At 39.7% G+C, this 15,889-nt stretch overlaps 1 protein-coding gene across 2 annotated transcripts in view; it reads left to right on the top strand.

The window, feature by feature from the left end:
* Positions 1–15,137, top strand: part of AHCYL1 (adenosylhomocysteinase like 1) — a 50,916-nt gene extending 35,779 nt beyond the window's left edge. The window contains exons 7-17 of one of the 2 annotated variants that reach the window (XM_053392813.1): positions 1,648–1,754; positions 3,053–3,169; positions 3,824–3,887; positions 6,975–7,063; positions 8,475–8,545; positions 9,026–9,120; positions 9,202–9,300; positions 9,864–9,932; positions 11,122–11,200; positions 12,200–12,320; positions 12,709–15,137. In XM_053392813.1, coding sequence (XP_053248788.1) covers positions 1,648–1,754; positions 3,053–3,169; positions 3,824–3,887; positions 6,975–7,063; positions 8,475–8,545; positions 9,026–9,120; positions 9,202–9,300; positions 9,864–9,932; positions 11,122–11,200; positions 12,200–12,320; positions 12,709–12,715 — 918 coding nt within the window. In that variant the 3' untranslated portion in view covers positions 12,716–15,137. Of the gene's footprint in view, positions 1–1,647; positions 1,755–3,052; positions 3,170–3,823; positions 3,888–6,974; positions 7,064–8,474; positions 8,546–9,025; positions 9,121–9,201; positions 9,301–9,863; positions 9,933–11,121; positions 11,201–12,199; positions 12,325–12,708 lie in introns of those variants that run through there. The other variant, XM_053392814.1, reaches the window with a different exon arrangement.
* Positions 15,138–15,889: the final 752 nt, after the last annotated feature.

Genomic DNA, 15,889 nt, shown 5'->3' with positions numbered 1-15,889 from the left:
TCTAACTTATCTCTGAGGGTTGTTGTGAAGATCAGAGATAAACAGAGCTATGTTAGAAGAAGGGCAGAATTTCACTGTGGCAAGGCAGTCGTGATAATAGACAGATATATAGAAAATGAGATTTTCTGAAAGGAGGATGCTGCCTAATGTTCCCTAGCTCTCAGTTATCACACTTCTTGCACAAAGTTGAATCATTAAAAAAGAAAAGAAAATGGCTCCCCCCCTTATGTAGATTCTGTTAATTGCCATATAGCTAAATGATTGATCAGAGTCACTAGAAACCAACTGAATGTTTACACACGATAGAATCATTCACATTAAAAAATAAACTAGGGATTGCTCACTTCATAGTATAATAAATGGTGGCTCATCTGTCTTAGATTATCTATTTTTAAGAGAACGTGAGAATTGTCTGTCATATGTCCTTTGCATCTACTAGAAGAATCACTTCCCATGAAATTAATTGCATGACTTGTGTCCATTGCTGCCATTATGCTTGCCCAACATATATTTTCTTATGCAACACAGCGTCTTGTCCTCTCCCCTGCAGTCCCCTGAGCACCCTCAAAATCTGTTCCAGAGTGTTGGGGGACACTTCAGAGCAGATTTGGGGTGCATGCAAGAAGAGGAAAGGGGAGTGCTACTGCATGAGCAGAATTCCACATGTGTAGCATTGGTTACAACTCTGTGTGTCTTTTAGAGTACTATCAGCAGGACCCCATACCCTTTGACTTGGTGTGCTTGATATACCAGATAAGCATAAATCTGTACTGAAACAATGCCATTTCATTTTTAAGGGGAAATTCTGCTGTGGTTTTCCCTTCCTAATAAAGTACAGTGGTACCTCGCAAGACGAAATTAATTCGTTCCGCGAGTCTTTTCGTCTTGCGAGTTTTTCGTCTTGCGAAGCACGGTCAAGTCGCAACTGCACCTCTTCAAGCAGTTTTAAGAAAAAGGAAACAAACTTGCAAGCCGTTTTCGTCTTGCGAAGCAAGCCCATAGGGAAATTCGTCTTGCGAAGCAGCTCAAAAAACGAAAAACTCTTTTGTCTTGCGAGTTTTTCGTCTTCCGAGGCATTCGTCTTGCGAGGTACCACTGTATTAGTATAAGCAATGACTTCTCTGTTTCATGTATCTACACTAGCTCAGGAAAAAGCTTTTTGTTAATAAACTTTGTAGTTACTGTATAGCAAACCCCTTAGCGATTGATTGTTGTTCCAGGTTTTGTTTTGTTTTTAAGATAAGTGGCTATAGATGAGCATCCCCTATTTCTTTTTCTGTCAGGTCAGTTATGAAAAGGGTAGATTATCCTTACTCTGAGTATACAGCTTGAACCAGTTTTCCAGCTTCCACTTGAATTTGTGCGATAAAATCTAGTACTGGTTCTCTGGAAGTATACCTTGTAGAATTCGTATATTTCTATTTATATGTTAGAAAACCAGGCCAGGTTTGTTGCTTGGACAACATCGTGCATGATAATAATGGTTTGTGAAGCGATATCAGAGTTCTGATCCCTTAATGGTTATGTGACTTAACAGTTTAATTGCCTAGAAGTAATCCTGCTTTGTGCCTTAAAGTGAAGTTAAATGTGGCATGCAGTATAAATAGCAGAATATCTTTGAGCTAATTATATTTATCTTATTTTCAGATCTTGGATGATGGGGGAGACCTGACCCATTGGGTTTATAAGAAATATCCAAATGTATTTAAGAAGATCAGAGGCATTGTAGAAGAGAGTGTGACAGGTGTGCACAGGTAATCAACCCCAAAGGATCCTGCAAACCTTTGTCTGTCCTCCTTCAATATGAAGCTTTGGGAAGTTGTAGAGCCTTGGCCATATCTGGTAAGCAAGCATCTAAAAATTAAAGCTCACTTTTAATCATGATGACCCTGCGGGATGGTAATAAGGATGCAGGAGGAATAAATAACGCCATAAAAGAGGTATGGCTGAGGTAAGGCAGAACCTAGGGCCTTTTCTACTATTTTAGTTCCCACACTGTTGAGCCATGGGGCTTCTCAAGTTTAAGCTCAAAAATTGACATGTTCTTCATGCAACATTCCTCTGGTTCCCCTTTGCCACATCTTATGTTTATAAAGAAGGAGGAATGCATTTTAATGTCCCACTGACCATTCTCTTTGGCCCGACTATTCTTCCCTATACTTTGGCTACTCGTAGAAACTGCATGAGCTGCTGCTTGTTCTTTTTTCTCCTTTCCTCCTTCCCCCATGGGTATTTCAGTACCCAGTACTTGGTACAGACGCATTCAGTGCTAAGTTACCAGTGGTCATGATTTTCAGTATGGTTTAAAAGAAACTGGCTTTTGAGTCAGACGATTGCTCCTTCCAGTTCCATATTCTCTATACTGAGTTACAGTGGCTCTTCATGGTTTCTGATAGGAGTATTTTCCCAGTCCTACCTACAAATGCCAAGGATTGAACTTGGGACTTTTTATTTATTAGATCATTTACTGTTTTGTATAGTTTACCACTGAACTATATTTCACAGTTGAATATAATACGGGGGAGGAACATGTTTCTCTCTCTCCAGAAATCGAGAGGCGTAGTCCATTAATCACTTTGGCTTACTCACTGATGTGAAGCATTTTATTTTTATTTTGCTAATTACACATATGATGGCTGTAGGAAGATACTAAGGGTGCTATGTACATCAGCCCTAAATACAGCTAAATTCACCTATTTTATTTTTTATTTTTTAAATAGAACTATATGTTTACTGGAAGCAGAAGATGTTTGGGGGACTCAAGTGTATATTATAAGAATTGGTACTTCTGCTGTTGCTTGAAGACAAGATACAGAGCTGATTAATATGTGGTCTTCAGGCTGTTATTGAACTCTTAACACCTGTCAGCCTTGCCAGAATAGCCAGTGGTCAGAGATGATTGGGATTGTCATCTAGCAACATCTGGAAGGCTGCAGATTAACCACAAATATGGAGCTTGGGTGTTAGCCCAGTGAACAATTTAATGTTCTGATGATTATCCTGTTTTTTCTCACACTATTCAGTTCTGAAATCTTCTCTTTTTCTCTTTTAGGTTATACCAGTTATCAAAGGCTGGGAAACTTTGTGTTCCAGCTATGAATGTAAATGACTCTGTCACCAAACAGAAATTTGATAACTTATATTGTTGCAGAGAATCCATCTTGGATGGGTGAGTCTGGCACTCAGCTTTGGGAGTTGGGAGTTAAAACCCTCAGAATCAGCCCCCAGCTTCCATATTTTTCCTATTCAGCTCCTTGTGTTGTAGAGTTGAATACTGCTGTGATCGTATTATCTGGTGGCCACATAGGGTCATACTACTGTGGAATTAAGAAACATTGACCACATTAGGGCATCTCAATAAACCACTCAATGAACTTCGGCAAGTCTTCAGCTCGCATTCTCCACCCTCTCCTACTCCTTTATGACTGGGAGGAGGACTTTGAAAGCATTTGCTTTTGGTTTCAGCTAATTGCAGCTTCCCGTTTAACCCAAAAATCTGGTTTACACTCAGGATAGTTTGTTTACACCAGCCTGTTTCATGAACTATGGCTTGAAACTGGCTTATTCTTGCCAGCCATAGTTCCATAAACCACAGTTCCCAGTTCAGATGAAACAGGAAGGCTCAGTTAGTTAAAATCAAAAGTATGCAAATGCTTCTGAAGTCCTCTGGCCCATGCAGGACAAAGAGAGGCAAGCTCCAGATTTTCCGTGGCTTGTGCACGTTAGTGTTTATCGAGACAGCTAAGCAAAGCCATTGTATTGAGTCAAGCATGTATTTTGCATGTGGTTAGCTTCTCAAAAAGAGTCTCTTTCTCTCCCACAGCCTAAAGCGAACAACGGATGTGATGTTTGGAGGAAAGCAAGTGGTGGTGTGTGGCTATGGTGAGGTGAGTTGTAGCCCGGCTGATTCAGCAGCTCTCATTAGTGTACAGTACAGTACAGTACAGTACAGTTACCTTTGCTTTAGCATTCATTACCTTCTGTATTCATGATCTACCTTTTACTAGTAATGACTCCTTATGTGATTACTATAAGGAGCATTAGGAACAACTTGTGTTGCATCAGAAGATTATGCATCCAATTGTAATGGCTCTCACAGTAATTGCAAGCTGATGATACTAGCAAGTGTTTTCACATCATTAGAAGAGTCTCTACTCTCAGCTGTATTTGTACAGTAAAATCTGGAAAGAATTTAAGAGGTGATTAGGGCACACATTATGGTTTAAGTGTGCTGAAATTTGCGCAGATAACAGTGCTTCAACATGGGTGCTTCCAGCAATGTATGAATAGCACAAGTTGAATTATGTACATTTTAGGGCTAAACTACATGTGCTGCGGCAGCTTTCTATGCTAACCTGATTGGAGCTGCTCTAGTCATGTTAATAGGCCTATGGGGATGGAGGGAAGTCTGATTTTAATGGCAAAATGAGTTCTCTAGTGTGGAGTGGAGAATCTTTGCGCAGCTCCTATATTTGCAGCTGAAGCTCAGTATTGAAGTTACCTTGTCTGGAAGAAAAGTACTTAGGGGGCAGGATTGTGTAAAGGGATATTAGGGAGAGTTCTGAACTCCTCTTTTTCTTATTAGTGCTTATCTGATTCTTTCCCAACTTTTCATACAGAGAGACAGGAGCAATGGAGCTATTATCCAAATTAAAAAAAAAAAGATTAGGCTATAATTTTTTTTCTAGTGTTCATATGTGGACAAACTAAACCAGTACAGATGGCTGTCTTAACACATGGCAGAGTTTCCTATCATGTGTTTCACTGCATTACTAGAGAAACATAGTATACATTTTTTTGCCATGCATTCTTAATGTAGTAAAGGTTGCCCCTCTCCTGTGGCAAAAGTTTTCACATATTAGAATGTAGTAAACCATGGTGGCTGCTGTCTGTGAGCAAAACAAACAAACGGCATTTATCTGAGTGATGAGAGTTGAATGGAGACATTTTGTTAAAATGAATATTTTAGCTTCCTGTCCCCCCCCCCATTTTGTTCAAATCTCATAATTCAGAGGATTTATATACTTCAAGTATTTGCTGTTCTGGTATGGTTGAGAGGAATTTTTTTAAAACAGAGAAATAGTGCTATGATGCCTCTGAAGTTAAGAGACTGTGTCTGTATGCTATTAATATTGACTATAAAGTGATTGAAGGTGGGAGTTGGTTTCTCAGGTTTTTGTTTTTTTGTTTTTTTAAATGCCTCAGTTGAGGAGATCTGAAGACAGTGGATACTCCAATTAAAATAAATAGGAATATACTGTTTTAAAATATACATTTAGAAACCAAGCAACATTATCTGTCAATTCCCAAAACCACCAGCTTCCATGAAGAACAAACCAGGAATTAGAGATAAAACACTGGTGCCGTATGCATGTAGGGATACATAGAACAAATCTATTCAGTCCACATTGCAGGTGTGCCTTTTTTCGGCCTTAGGGCCTCATTAACAGTCAACCAGCCCTTTGAGGACCGCAGGTGGGCATGATCAGTGTGTAGTTAAAGATGCACACTCACTACATCCACACAGTGTCATACATGCCCCCACACACTTACATTCAAGTGTGCGTGCACACACCATTTCCCCACCCAACCACCCTGGAAGGATAAAAGCTCTTACAAAGTCATCCCCATTACACATACAAATGCATGCATGCAGTCCTCACACACATACATTCGCTCTGTTACATACATGCACAAATCGTTCTCTTTCTTTACAGCTGGAGGAAATGCTATATTTTACTCTGTGAAGAGAAAAAGACAGCATTTCCATTCCTGCCTATTTGGCTCTGAGATAGGAGAGGGGAGAAATGCTGCCTTTTCACTCTGCATCTCTAAAAAGAAGACAGATAGCTTTTATCTCCCAATCTGAGCACTAGGATTTCTGCCTGCGATTCTAAAGAGCAGGCAGCAGAGATTTTGTTTCCTGATCTCAGAGCTGATTGCCACAGTTCTGAGATCAGGAGATAAAGGGCTATGTCTGCCCTTGGAGATTACTCTCCAAAGAGCAGGCAGAGCGCTGTATTTATTTGTTGGCTTGTTTATTTATTCCTCCACGCATTTAAATAAGAAAAAAAGGCAATATGGTAATATTGCATGAAAGCTAGACAGACAGGATAAAAAGAAAAGTATATATATCACAAATAAAACTGAGCATTATACAAAACATGGATTTAAAAATTTAGTAAGGCTCAGGGACCAGAAAAGCTTGGTAAACTTAAGTTTTATTCTCAGTGCTAAGCTATAGCTTAAAGCTACAGCTGCAGGAGCTGGTGGGCCGCTTCCCACAGCTTGCCAGGCTGGATCTGGGCTGTGGGTTAGCCAACCCTGCCATAGAAGCAGTGGGGGAAGCAAACAAGGGTGGAGGAAGAGCAAACCTAAAACCAGAATACTACAAAGCTAGTCACTGGTGACTGTATTACTATAGTTGAGTATATACAGAAGTCAGCAAACTTTCCAGCAATTTCCCATGTGATAAACTGGTCTGAATTCACCCTGTCCATCAGTGAATCAACTGATTGTATATATTTTAATTTTTGCATACAGATATCATATACAGTGGTACCTTGGGTTACATATGCTTCAGGTTACAGACTCCGCTAACCCAGAAATAGTACCTCGGGTTAGGAACTTTGCTTCAGGATGAGAACAGAAATCATGCTCTGGCGGCACGGCAGCAGCAGGAGGCCCCATTAGCTAAAGTGGTGCTTCAGGTTAAGAACAGTTTCAGGTTAAGAACGGACCTCTGGAACAAATTAAGTAGGTAACCAGAGGTACCACTGTACCACACTTCTGGGTCCTTTGGCTGCATTGCTTACATTTTCTCTCTCTTTACACTTGTGTGTATGTAGAAGTGCGGGGGGGGGGGAGAGAGAAGACAGAGATGGGCTGTAATCCAACAATGTTTCTCAATAAATCCTGTGTTTTTAAAACACTTGTATTTGCTTAGATTTTGTAGTTGTTTTTGTGTATTCCAGGTTGGAAAGGGATGCTGTGCAGCTCTGAAGGCCCTGGGAGCCATAGTTTGCATCACAGAGATTGATCCTATCTGTGCTCTTCAAGCCTGGTGAGAAATGAGGTGTTAGAAATGCTGCTGTCTGAGAGAACAAGCCTTTTCTTGTATTGCTTGCTGTTCTTTTTTGGGCTACTTCAAAAGGTTAAAATTAATTAGCCTACTAAAGAAGAGCCTCTCCCTACCCAAAACTTCACATTCTGAGGCTATATACGCAAGAAGGCATAAAGCTTCAGGGAATCTTCCATTTCCTTCCATTTTATTTGAGGGTTCCACAATTGATTGTGACCTTGTACCTCCATATGTAAGAGTCCTTTCCTTCATAAGTTTGACACTGATCTGTTAATAATGGCTCATGAATAGTGTGCCGAAATGCATTTGTCAATAAGAAGAATATTGGGGGGGGGGGAGGAAATAAACATGTGAAACTCCAGTAAGATGAATAGAAGCAGTAAAATTTAACTGGATAAGCCATTTGACTACTTTGCAGGGTTTTTCTAAAAAGTAGGATAGAATGTCTACTTTAAATTTTGAACTCATAAAGATTAATAGCATGCTGCTTTTAATAGATCTTGCAGAACTTTCCTTTTTACCTCTGAACACTCTGATCTTTCTCCAGAAAGCCCATTTCTCTTCAGAATGCCCCACACAACTTGTCCTTTTTCAGAACTGCTACAGATATCAGGAAATGTCGAAGTTATTTCTCTGGTCCCTGCCTACTGAGCATAGGAAGAGCTTCGGTGTCCAATAAGTCAATCTTCTGTAACTTACCCTAAGATCAGCTGCTCTCAACTAGTAAAATGGCATATCCTGTTTCTCTTTATTTCTTCTGTTGCTACTGTTGTTTCAGGCAGTGTCAGTTATTTCAATAATACATGTGAAAAGGATTAATTTATTGGCAGTGGGTAAAAAGAAGGGTGAGGTATAAGTGAAACATCTATATGAAATGTTTGAAAGTATGAACCTTAAATAAATCATGTGTTTCTCCCTCTGTTTCTTCCAAATATAGACAAGGAGATAATGATCTCCATTTTAACTGTGTCTTGCTTTTAAAGAAGCAGAGGTTCAATTATTGTAGAATGGGTATCTAGCAAGTTTTATTATTAACAATATAACTTGTAGTTCAATAAAATGAAAATGCACATTAATGACCCCTTTCTTCAAAATCTTCACACCTAATATCTGTTCAAAGCTTAGCTGAAAAAACACTTCTGAAAAATGTATTGGTGAAAACTGCAATTATTGTTATTCATGAAAATAAACTATTGCAGCAGTTTTAGTCAAACAGCTATATATGAATGCATGTACATAACTACAGTGTGACATTGTCAGTGGATTCTCTAAGCATCAATCAAATGTTGGGGAACAGAGTTTGAGGTTTAAAACTTAAATAGCCAGAGCAGCTTGTTCAGTTTCACGTTGCCATGTTTGATGTCCCTTTAATCTCTTACCTTCTCTTTGGCAGCATGGATGGGTTTCGGGTAGTGAAACTCAATGAAATCATTCGCCAAGTGGATGTTGTCATAACTTGCACAGGTAAACCAATCTGGGAAGGACTGTGCACATGTATTATTCATATTATTCCTACCCACCCCACATGCTGAAATCCTTCCAATTTTGTCTTTTTGCTCAGTAACAAGTAGTAGTATTTCCCCACTCAAACTGGAAACCTGCAAAGGATATAAAGAGGACATAAGTTGTATCGCTTTCTATTGTAGGTTGTATATCCAAATAAGTAATTATACAAGTGGAATGAGTTCTGCTCATGTAACCCCCTGCACCTTTACCATAGCTGCTCTGAGTTCCTCCCCATGAACCCTCTGGAGCAGATTTGGAGGAAGGCAACATTTGCACGGGCGAGAAGAGGGAGGGAAAATTACACTGTGCAAGTAACTCATGCAATTACTTGGTGGGATTCAACTCACTGTGTTGGGATTAAAGTTGTAGCTATAGATAAGGGGAAATTTGATGGCTCACCTGGCTGAAGCTTGCTTTAGCTGCCTCTTTTTACTGCAGGAAACAAAAATGTGGTGACTAGAGAGCACTTGGACCGAATGAAAAATAGCTGCATTGTATGTAACATGGGCCATTCCAACACTGAAATTGATGTGGTGAGTGTCTGTTAATCTTAATTATGCTTTCAGTCATCTTAATAAGTCCTAGTAGTTGATCCCTGCCTCAATCTCTCCTAGGCTAGTCTTCGTACCCCTGAGCTAACCTGGGAGCGTGTACGTTCTCAAGTGGATCATATAATCTGGCCTGATGGCAAACGAGTTGTTCTGCTAGCTGAGGTATGTTGGCAAAAGCCTAAACAGAGGGCTTTATAGGGTTCATCATAAGGAATTGTATCTCTTATTTTCAGGTTCCCAGGGTATTGGAAGGCTAATCGAATGGGCGGCTAGCTATGTATCAAGGAGAAGCTGTTCTGCTGAGAAGAGAAGATGATGCAGGTGTCATTTGGGTAGTTCAGAGTTGTTGTCTGACTTGAGCTTTATAGCAGAGTTCCAAAGCTAGCCAGACCAGTGGGAATATGAAGATCTCAAAAGTTTTTGCTAAACAGATTTTATCCTCCTCACTGCTAAATCATGCCTGTGCTTTTCAGTTCATCATAGATCTTAACTTTTCACCAGGAAAGGAAACATTAACTACCTAAATACATCAGTGGTTATTAGTCCTGGTCAGGCCACATTGCTTCTGGTTCAAACTGTGCAGTTATATCCCAAGTTTGCTGGACCTGAAGAGTTTAGCATTGCACTTGAATCTGAAATATTGCATTTCTGTTTGATGGTGCTCTCTGTGCACAAGAGGTGATTTCTCAAAAAGTTTTTTTGTTGTTGTTTCCCTGTCATTCTAGGGAAGACTTCTGAATCTGAGCTGTTCAACAGTTCCAACCTTTGTTCTGTCCATTACTGCTACCACTCAGGTACATGATTTAGCCTGCAGGTTCCCCTGCCTTGCTTGATGCTGTATTTATAATGTGTTTGTAGGGATGGAAAATATAAGATACCATATTTATATTAGTTTTCCAACTCAAGTCTGAGTAAAAGCCTAGTTAGAGGATTTATTTGAACTGCATTTTGCCTGTTAGTTCTGATCTTTAAATAGAGGCATTGAAAAATATTGTCAGCTAGAGTTCTAGAGAATATTATGCGCTCAAGACAGATAATGCAGAGCATATGAACTTGCATATTTATTTGAAGTATTCATCATAGATGAAATTAAATAAAATGTGGATTTTGAAGCAAAGGCTCAACTATAAGGGAATGACATGGAGAACTGAGCCAAATGATCAATTGAGCAAACGGTTCACCGTGGGAGGAAGTTGTGTCGATTGCTGAAGCCACACCCCTTTACAACTTGAAGCCCTGCCTAGATCTCCCATTCGTTTCGGAACTTTTCCTCTCTTATGGCCCTACATGTGTTTCAGGTTTCCCCCCACAATGAAAGATCAAGGTTCTCAAGATCACCAAATCCAGTGTCCTTTCATAGTGAACCTATAAATGAATGAAATACTTAGAATTGCTGCTTCTCACTTATTATTATGCCTTCTTCAGTTTTAAAAAAGCAGCATAACTGTCCACTGTTTTGGTATCTGTTTATGCCTTTGAAAACAGAGTTTGCAGTCTGGAGAGGTTAAAAACTAAGGAAACAGAGCAGATGAATTGTTTGTTCAGCTGAATAGTGTTACACACATACAGGGGAGATTGGCCTTTCCCCTCAGTAAAATGCCTCTATGTACCTTAGTTTGTTTAGGCACTAGGGTGAGTCTTAATAACATTTTAGCATGTTTACATTCCCTATTTTTTTTCCTACTGGCTCAGCAAAGATGCAACACATAGATTTCCTTTTCACTAACTCGGTGTATTCTGTACCAACAAACTCCTCGCTGCAGTTTCAAAAAAGAAGCTAGATCCACAGAACTGTTGTGTCATTTATCCCAAAAGCTTGGACAACCACCTCTAAGCTCAATGTCTAAAGTACCGGTGCTGAACATAGACTAATAGGTTAGCCACCCGGCGTGTCAAAACTACAATGATAACTTTTCAGAGTGTGCTGGAAAGAATTGATAAAGCCTGCAGTTGTTACTTCCAGCATCTCTCTGATCTTCACAGGCTCTGGCTTTGATTGAGCTTTACAATGCTCCTGAGGGACGATACAAACAAGATGTGTACCTTCTGCCTAAAAAGATGGGTGAGCAAACAATGGTAGAATTGTTAGCTGCTGCTTGTTGATCAGTGAGCGGTAGCCTCCTCTCTTGGAACACCAGGCTAGCACAGCATGTACCACTGTAATAAACCTAGTTTCTTCACCACATGTTTGTGCTGGGCCCAGCCATGCTTTGAGAATCGGAAGGAATTTAAAGAACTTTAGTATATCGAGAATTTTAGTATATTGAGGCCTTTTGGGCAATGCCCATCCATTTCATGTCAGGCTTCAGAGTTGAAATTTAGATGTTTTTAGATAACTTTCCTCTTTGTCTGAAATAGCTATATTTTTATTAGTCTGTTTGCTGTGATTGTAATCCTGGGTATATAAGCTAGGGATGTCCCATTTTTGGGATAATACTATCAAAAGATAGGAAAATAAACCTTTGAAATAAAATTAAAAATGCCAGGGGTCTGCCAGTATCAAAATACAAAATCCACTAAAAGGACTACATTGAATTTTAACATTCTTCTACATCATATGGTATATACTTTTCAGGGGACATATATTTGTTATTTCTTTCTACATGTACATTTATTGAATGTCTTGAATATGAAAAATACAAGGCAGAAGCATCTACTGTACCCTCTGGCAAGAATTGTTAAATGAAAAACAACTGTTAAAGATTGAGTTGAGAATGAGAGATTCCAAGGCCATTTCACCTCTTAGGTTATAACTTGTCTCATGATTGAATTCAGGGTAAAAATGTTAAAAGCCAAAGTTCCAGACTGAATGCTGTGGGACAACACACAGCCAAAAATATACGCCACCTATTGACTGTCTCTGCATCAGTATTCATGTAATCACTGATATTTGTCCATAGTGTGAAATAATTATAGATGAGCTTTGCTAGACCTGCAAGTGGCCTTCCTTATTGAGCCTAGAATTGGTGGGGAAAGCTTTCAGGAGTAACTGGTTAAATATGTCTAGGCGCTATAAACAGGACCTTAGAGATTCTAACACGTCTTCCTGTATTCTTTCTAGATGAGTATGTTGCCAGCTTGCACCTGCCTTCATTTGATGCCCATCTGACAGAGCTAACAGATGATCAAGCGAAGTATCTGGGGCTTAATAAAAATGGACCCTTTAAACCAAACTATTATAGGTAACCTTCTCCATTGGGGGAAACTGGGAAACATATAGGGACTTGCCTATTATTCAGATACGACAACATGAATTGTAATTTTTTGAATAGTTTTGTTAGTGTGATGAGCAGGGTAGTTGTGAGGCTTCTCTGAACATCCTGGATGGAAGATTGGGGTTCAGATAATAGTAATAAATACAGGCAAAATAGAAAACCCTTCTAGCTTAATTGTCTTGAATGGAAATACAAACATCTAGTGCCAGCTAATGATGGATTTATACACCAGGCAAGGGAAGACTAGAATTGGACTGGCAGTTCTGATAACCTAAGGCAGGAGTGCCTCCACTTGATCCTGTGTCTTGGTGGGCGCCCAGGGCTTGACTTTGGCTTTCTTTCTCCTTTACTGCAGGTACTGATGGACCATAATGCTGAAGGACCAGACTACATAATCTACACAAGAGCTTTAGCAAGAATATTTTTAAAGAACATATTTTTTGTGTTACTTCTAAAAACTTTTTTATTTTTTATTTTATTCATGTGATTTTACTGCCCTCTCTTATTCTCTTGAATATTCCTCTGTCTTTGTGTCTGACTTTACAGACAACCTGGGATTTCCCTGCTGCATCACCACTAAAATAGTACAGTTTCAGCTCCTCAGCTCTATTACTAAGGAAAGGATTTCCCTGGGTAATGAAGGGCATTCCTGTCCTCTGTTCATTTTATTTTTTAATTTAAAACTTTCTGGAGCACCTTAGTTGTAGTTGGTAGAACTGCAAAATATTAAGAGTACTATTTTTTCTGTGTGGAATTATCTACAAATTCTAAATTGCCTTAACGAGCCCCAATTTATTAGCTGCTAGATCAGTGCTCCTTTTCCTGTACTGGAACAGAGTTATATCTTGTGGCCAGTTAGGTGTATATTCAACAAATGCCTAATATTGTGTTGTGAAGAAACAGTGGGACAATTTCAAATACTATTTATTTTTAGTTAGGCTATTTTTCCTACATGAAATATGTAGCTGCATGCCTGATTACACCAATCCTAGGTAGACTTTAACATTCTTTTTAAGTTGCTAGGGTGCTAATCTGAATTGAAATGGCTATTGATTATCCAATGTCTTCACTTTTCCATAGCTTTTATATGTTATGTTTTTTCTTTCTTTAAGTGAAGATGTACCAGAACCATATTTTAAAAGGCAATGGGTGAGAATTCCTTTTCCTTCGAGTTTGGACATTTTTAAGGTAGAATCATAGAATTCTATGAAGATATCAGTAATACATTGCAGAATTGGTAGGGGCCACTAAGAACCAAATCAGTCCTTCTGAGCTGAGATGGGTATCTCCTGTGCTCCATCCTTTCATTTGTCCAGCACCGGGGATATTTGGATGATGTAGTAGCTTAGCTTTTCATATCTTACAAAGCCAGTGTGGGGGACCTTTGGCCCTCCAGATGTTGCTGTACTACAACTCCTATCAGCCCCTGCAAGGGATGGTGTGAGTTGTAGTTCAGCAAACAACTGGAGGGCCAAATGTCCTCCCTCTACTGCTGCCCACACCTGCTATAAAGAATTATTCATTGTGTAAAGCACCTTCCCTCCATCTTCAGGCTCCATTTGTAGCAAATGAATATTGAAGGTGGAATCCCTTCCCATTGGCACTGCTGTTTTAAGTGCTCTGCTGCTTTAATTACCTTGGCTTAGGCTAGCCTATTCTGTCTGGTTACCTTGATGCACTGGTACCTCTCCTGCGAAACCACGGTGCAGCCAGATTTCACATTTTAGTGCCATGAAAGAGGAGGGAGCTCATCTTTAGAGAGGCAAACATCAGGCTAAGGAAGGTGGTTCAGGCAAATGCTGCCTGCATCTGATCACTTCAGACTTGTGCTGAAGTCTCAAGGGGCAGTGATGAAAAGCTAGAGACTACTGTGAATCATAGTGAATATATGATCAACCTTGAATTTCTGTGGCTTTTTATGTAACCTTTGCAGAAAACTTGATGTAAATACAGATTACATTCCTAGTTCCATCTTCTTGAAATCTATTCCACTATTGTATGGCATTGGCTGTGGTCCTTCCTGATATCCTTCACTGAGGAGAATAATTTAACTGTGATTTGATGAGGAGTCTGAGCCACCAAACCTTTGCACGTTCATGCTTGCTCTCTCTTTCTCAGAGCCCTAGGCGACCTTTCTCTTGTACCTTTGGCCCCATATAGCTGTCTGGTTCCTCTCTGGCAGCTACAGGGTGGCCACTTGGCCTTGCAGAAAGGCTGCAGGCCATTGATTGACTTGAATGTGGGAGATCCCTTTGCCTCCAGCTCCTCCTGCCCACCCCCTTTTCCAGAATCTGACTTACATTTGGCCAGGCCAAATGAACTCTGTTCTTCCTTTTTGTTGAAGTGATCTCAGAACTGAGCATATGTGCTTCCTCTCAGTTCCTTCATCAGGATAGCATCTTAGTATTTTGTTTCTCAATTTCACAGCTCTAATACTACAAGTTCTGATCCCGGGATTGGCTTGGATCCTTCTAAGCCAAACAGAGTGCGCTCCCAAATGTCCTCCATGAAGCTCAGGGAGGGCCTCTTCATTCCATTTGTCTGCCTCTGTGTTGCAGTGTCAATAGATACCTTAGCTAAGGGCTTCATCTCTGTATAAGCCATGGAATAAATTCTCATGCCTGGCAACACCTCAGTTCAGTCAGAGGGAGCATGTTATAGCATCAACCCAGGTGGGGATAGGTTTATTTTGTATATGAATGATTTTTAATGAATGCAATATTATTCCTTGCAGATGAGCAATAAATCATTACGCAAAATCTAAATAAAATGATTAGAAAAATACCTCTGGCTTGAGTTTTTAAATAATCTTCTAAATAATCAGTGCCACAGTTTGTGCTGTCCAAGGAAACAAGTGCCAGCACACTTTCAACTGCAAGATGCCAGTTTTATTCCATCCACAAAGCAAATCATTTATCTCATAGGATGTCTATGGGTTTAGAAGATATACAAATCCTTGATGTCAGAGCTCAAGGAAGAGCTTGGTATCCCTGCTTCTCTTTCTCCCCGAAGTAGACTTTACAGCAGGAATGGAGAAACCCTACTCTGTGAGTTAGATGTGGCCAGTAGTTGGCCCTTCAGGGGTGCTCAGTGGGAAGCAGCTGAGGGGGGAAATGCCATGGCTTTTTAAAACATAACAAAACATACCAAAAATATACACCATGCAAATATGAGTAAGTCCTAATAAAATGTTATCAATCTTTATGAGAAAACAAAATTCTGTATAAATTAACTAGGGTAAATGCTTTTGTTGGGTGAAATGCACACTTTCAAAATGTTCCTCTGAAGTAAGATCTGTTGGAAGAAGATCAAAATAAATTTTAAAAGTGTTTTAGCAGAAAGGTAGATTACTGTTCCTTGCAAAGATGCAAAAAATGTCCAGGCAATCTGCAGTTGCACGCATGCAATTTTCAGGATGCAGATGCATTTTTAAATTTTAGATTTCAAACAGCTGTAAGACACAGCTTTGCAGTTCCTCTGTACTTTAATATTGCTTGCATTTCTCTGATGGAATTACTGATTACTCTTTGCCTTTT

This window comes from Podarcis raffonei, chromosome 6, assembly GCF_027172205.1.
Source record: "Podarcis raffonei isolate rPodRaf1 chromosome 6, rPodRaf1.pri, whole genome shotgun sequence".
NCBI classification, from domain to species: domain Eukaryota; kingdom Metazoa; phylum Chordata; class Lepidosauria; order Squamata; family Lacertidae; genus Podarcis; species Podarcis raffonei.
This window is presented reverse-complemented; position numbering and strand designations above follow the sequence as displayed.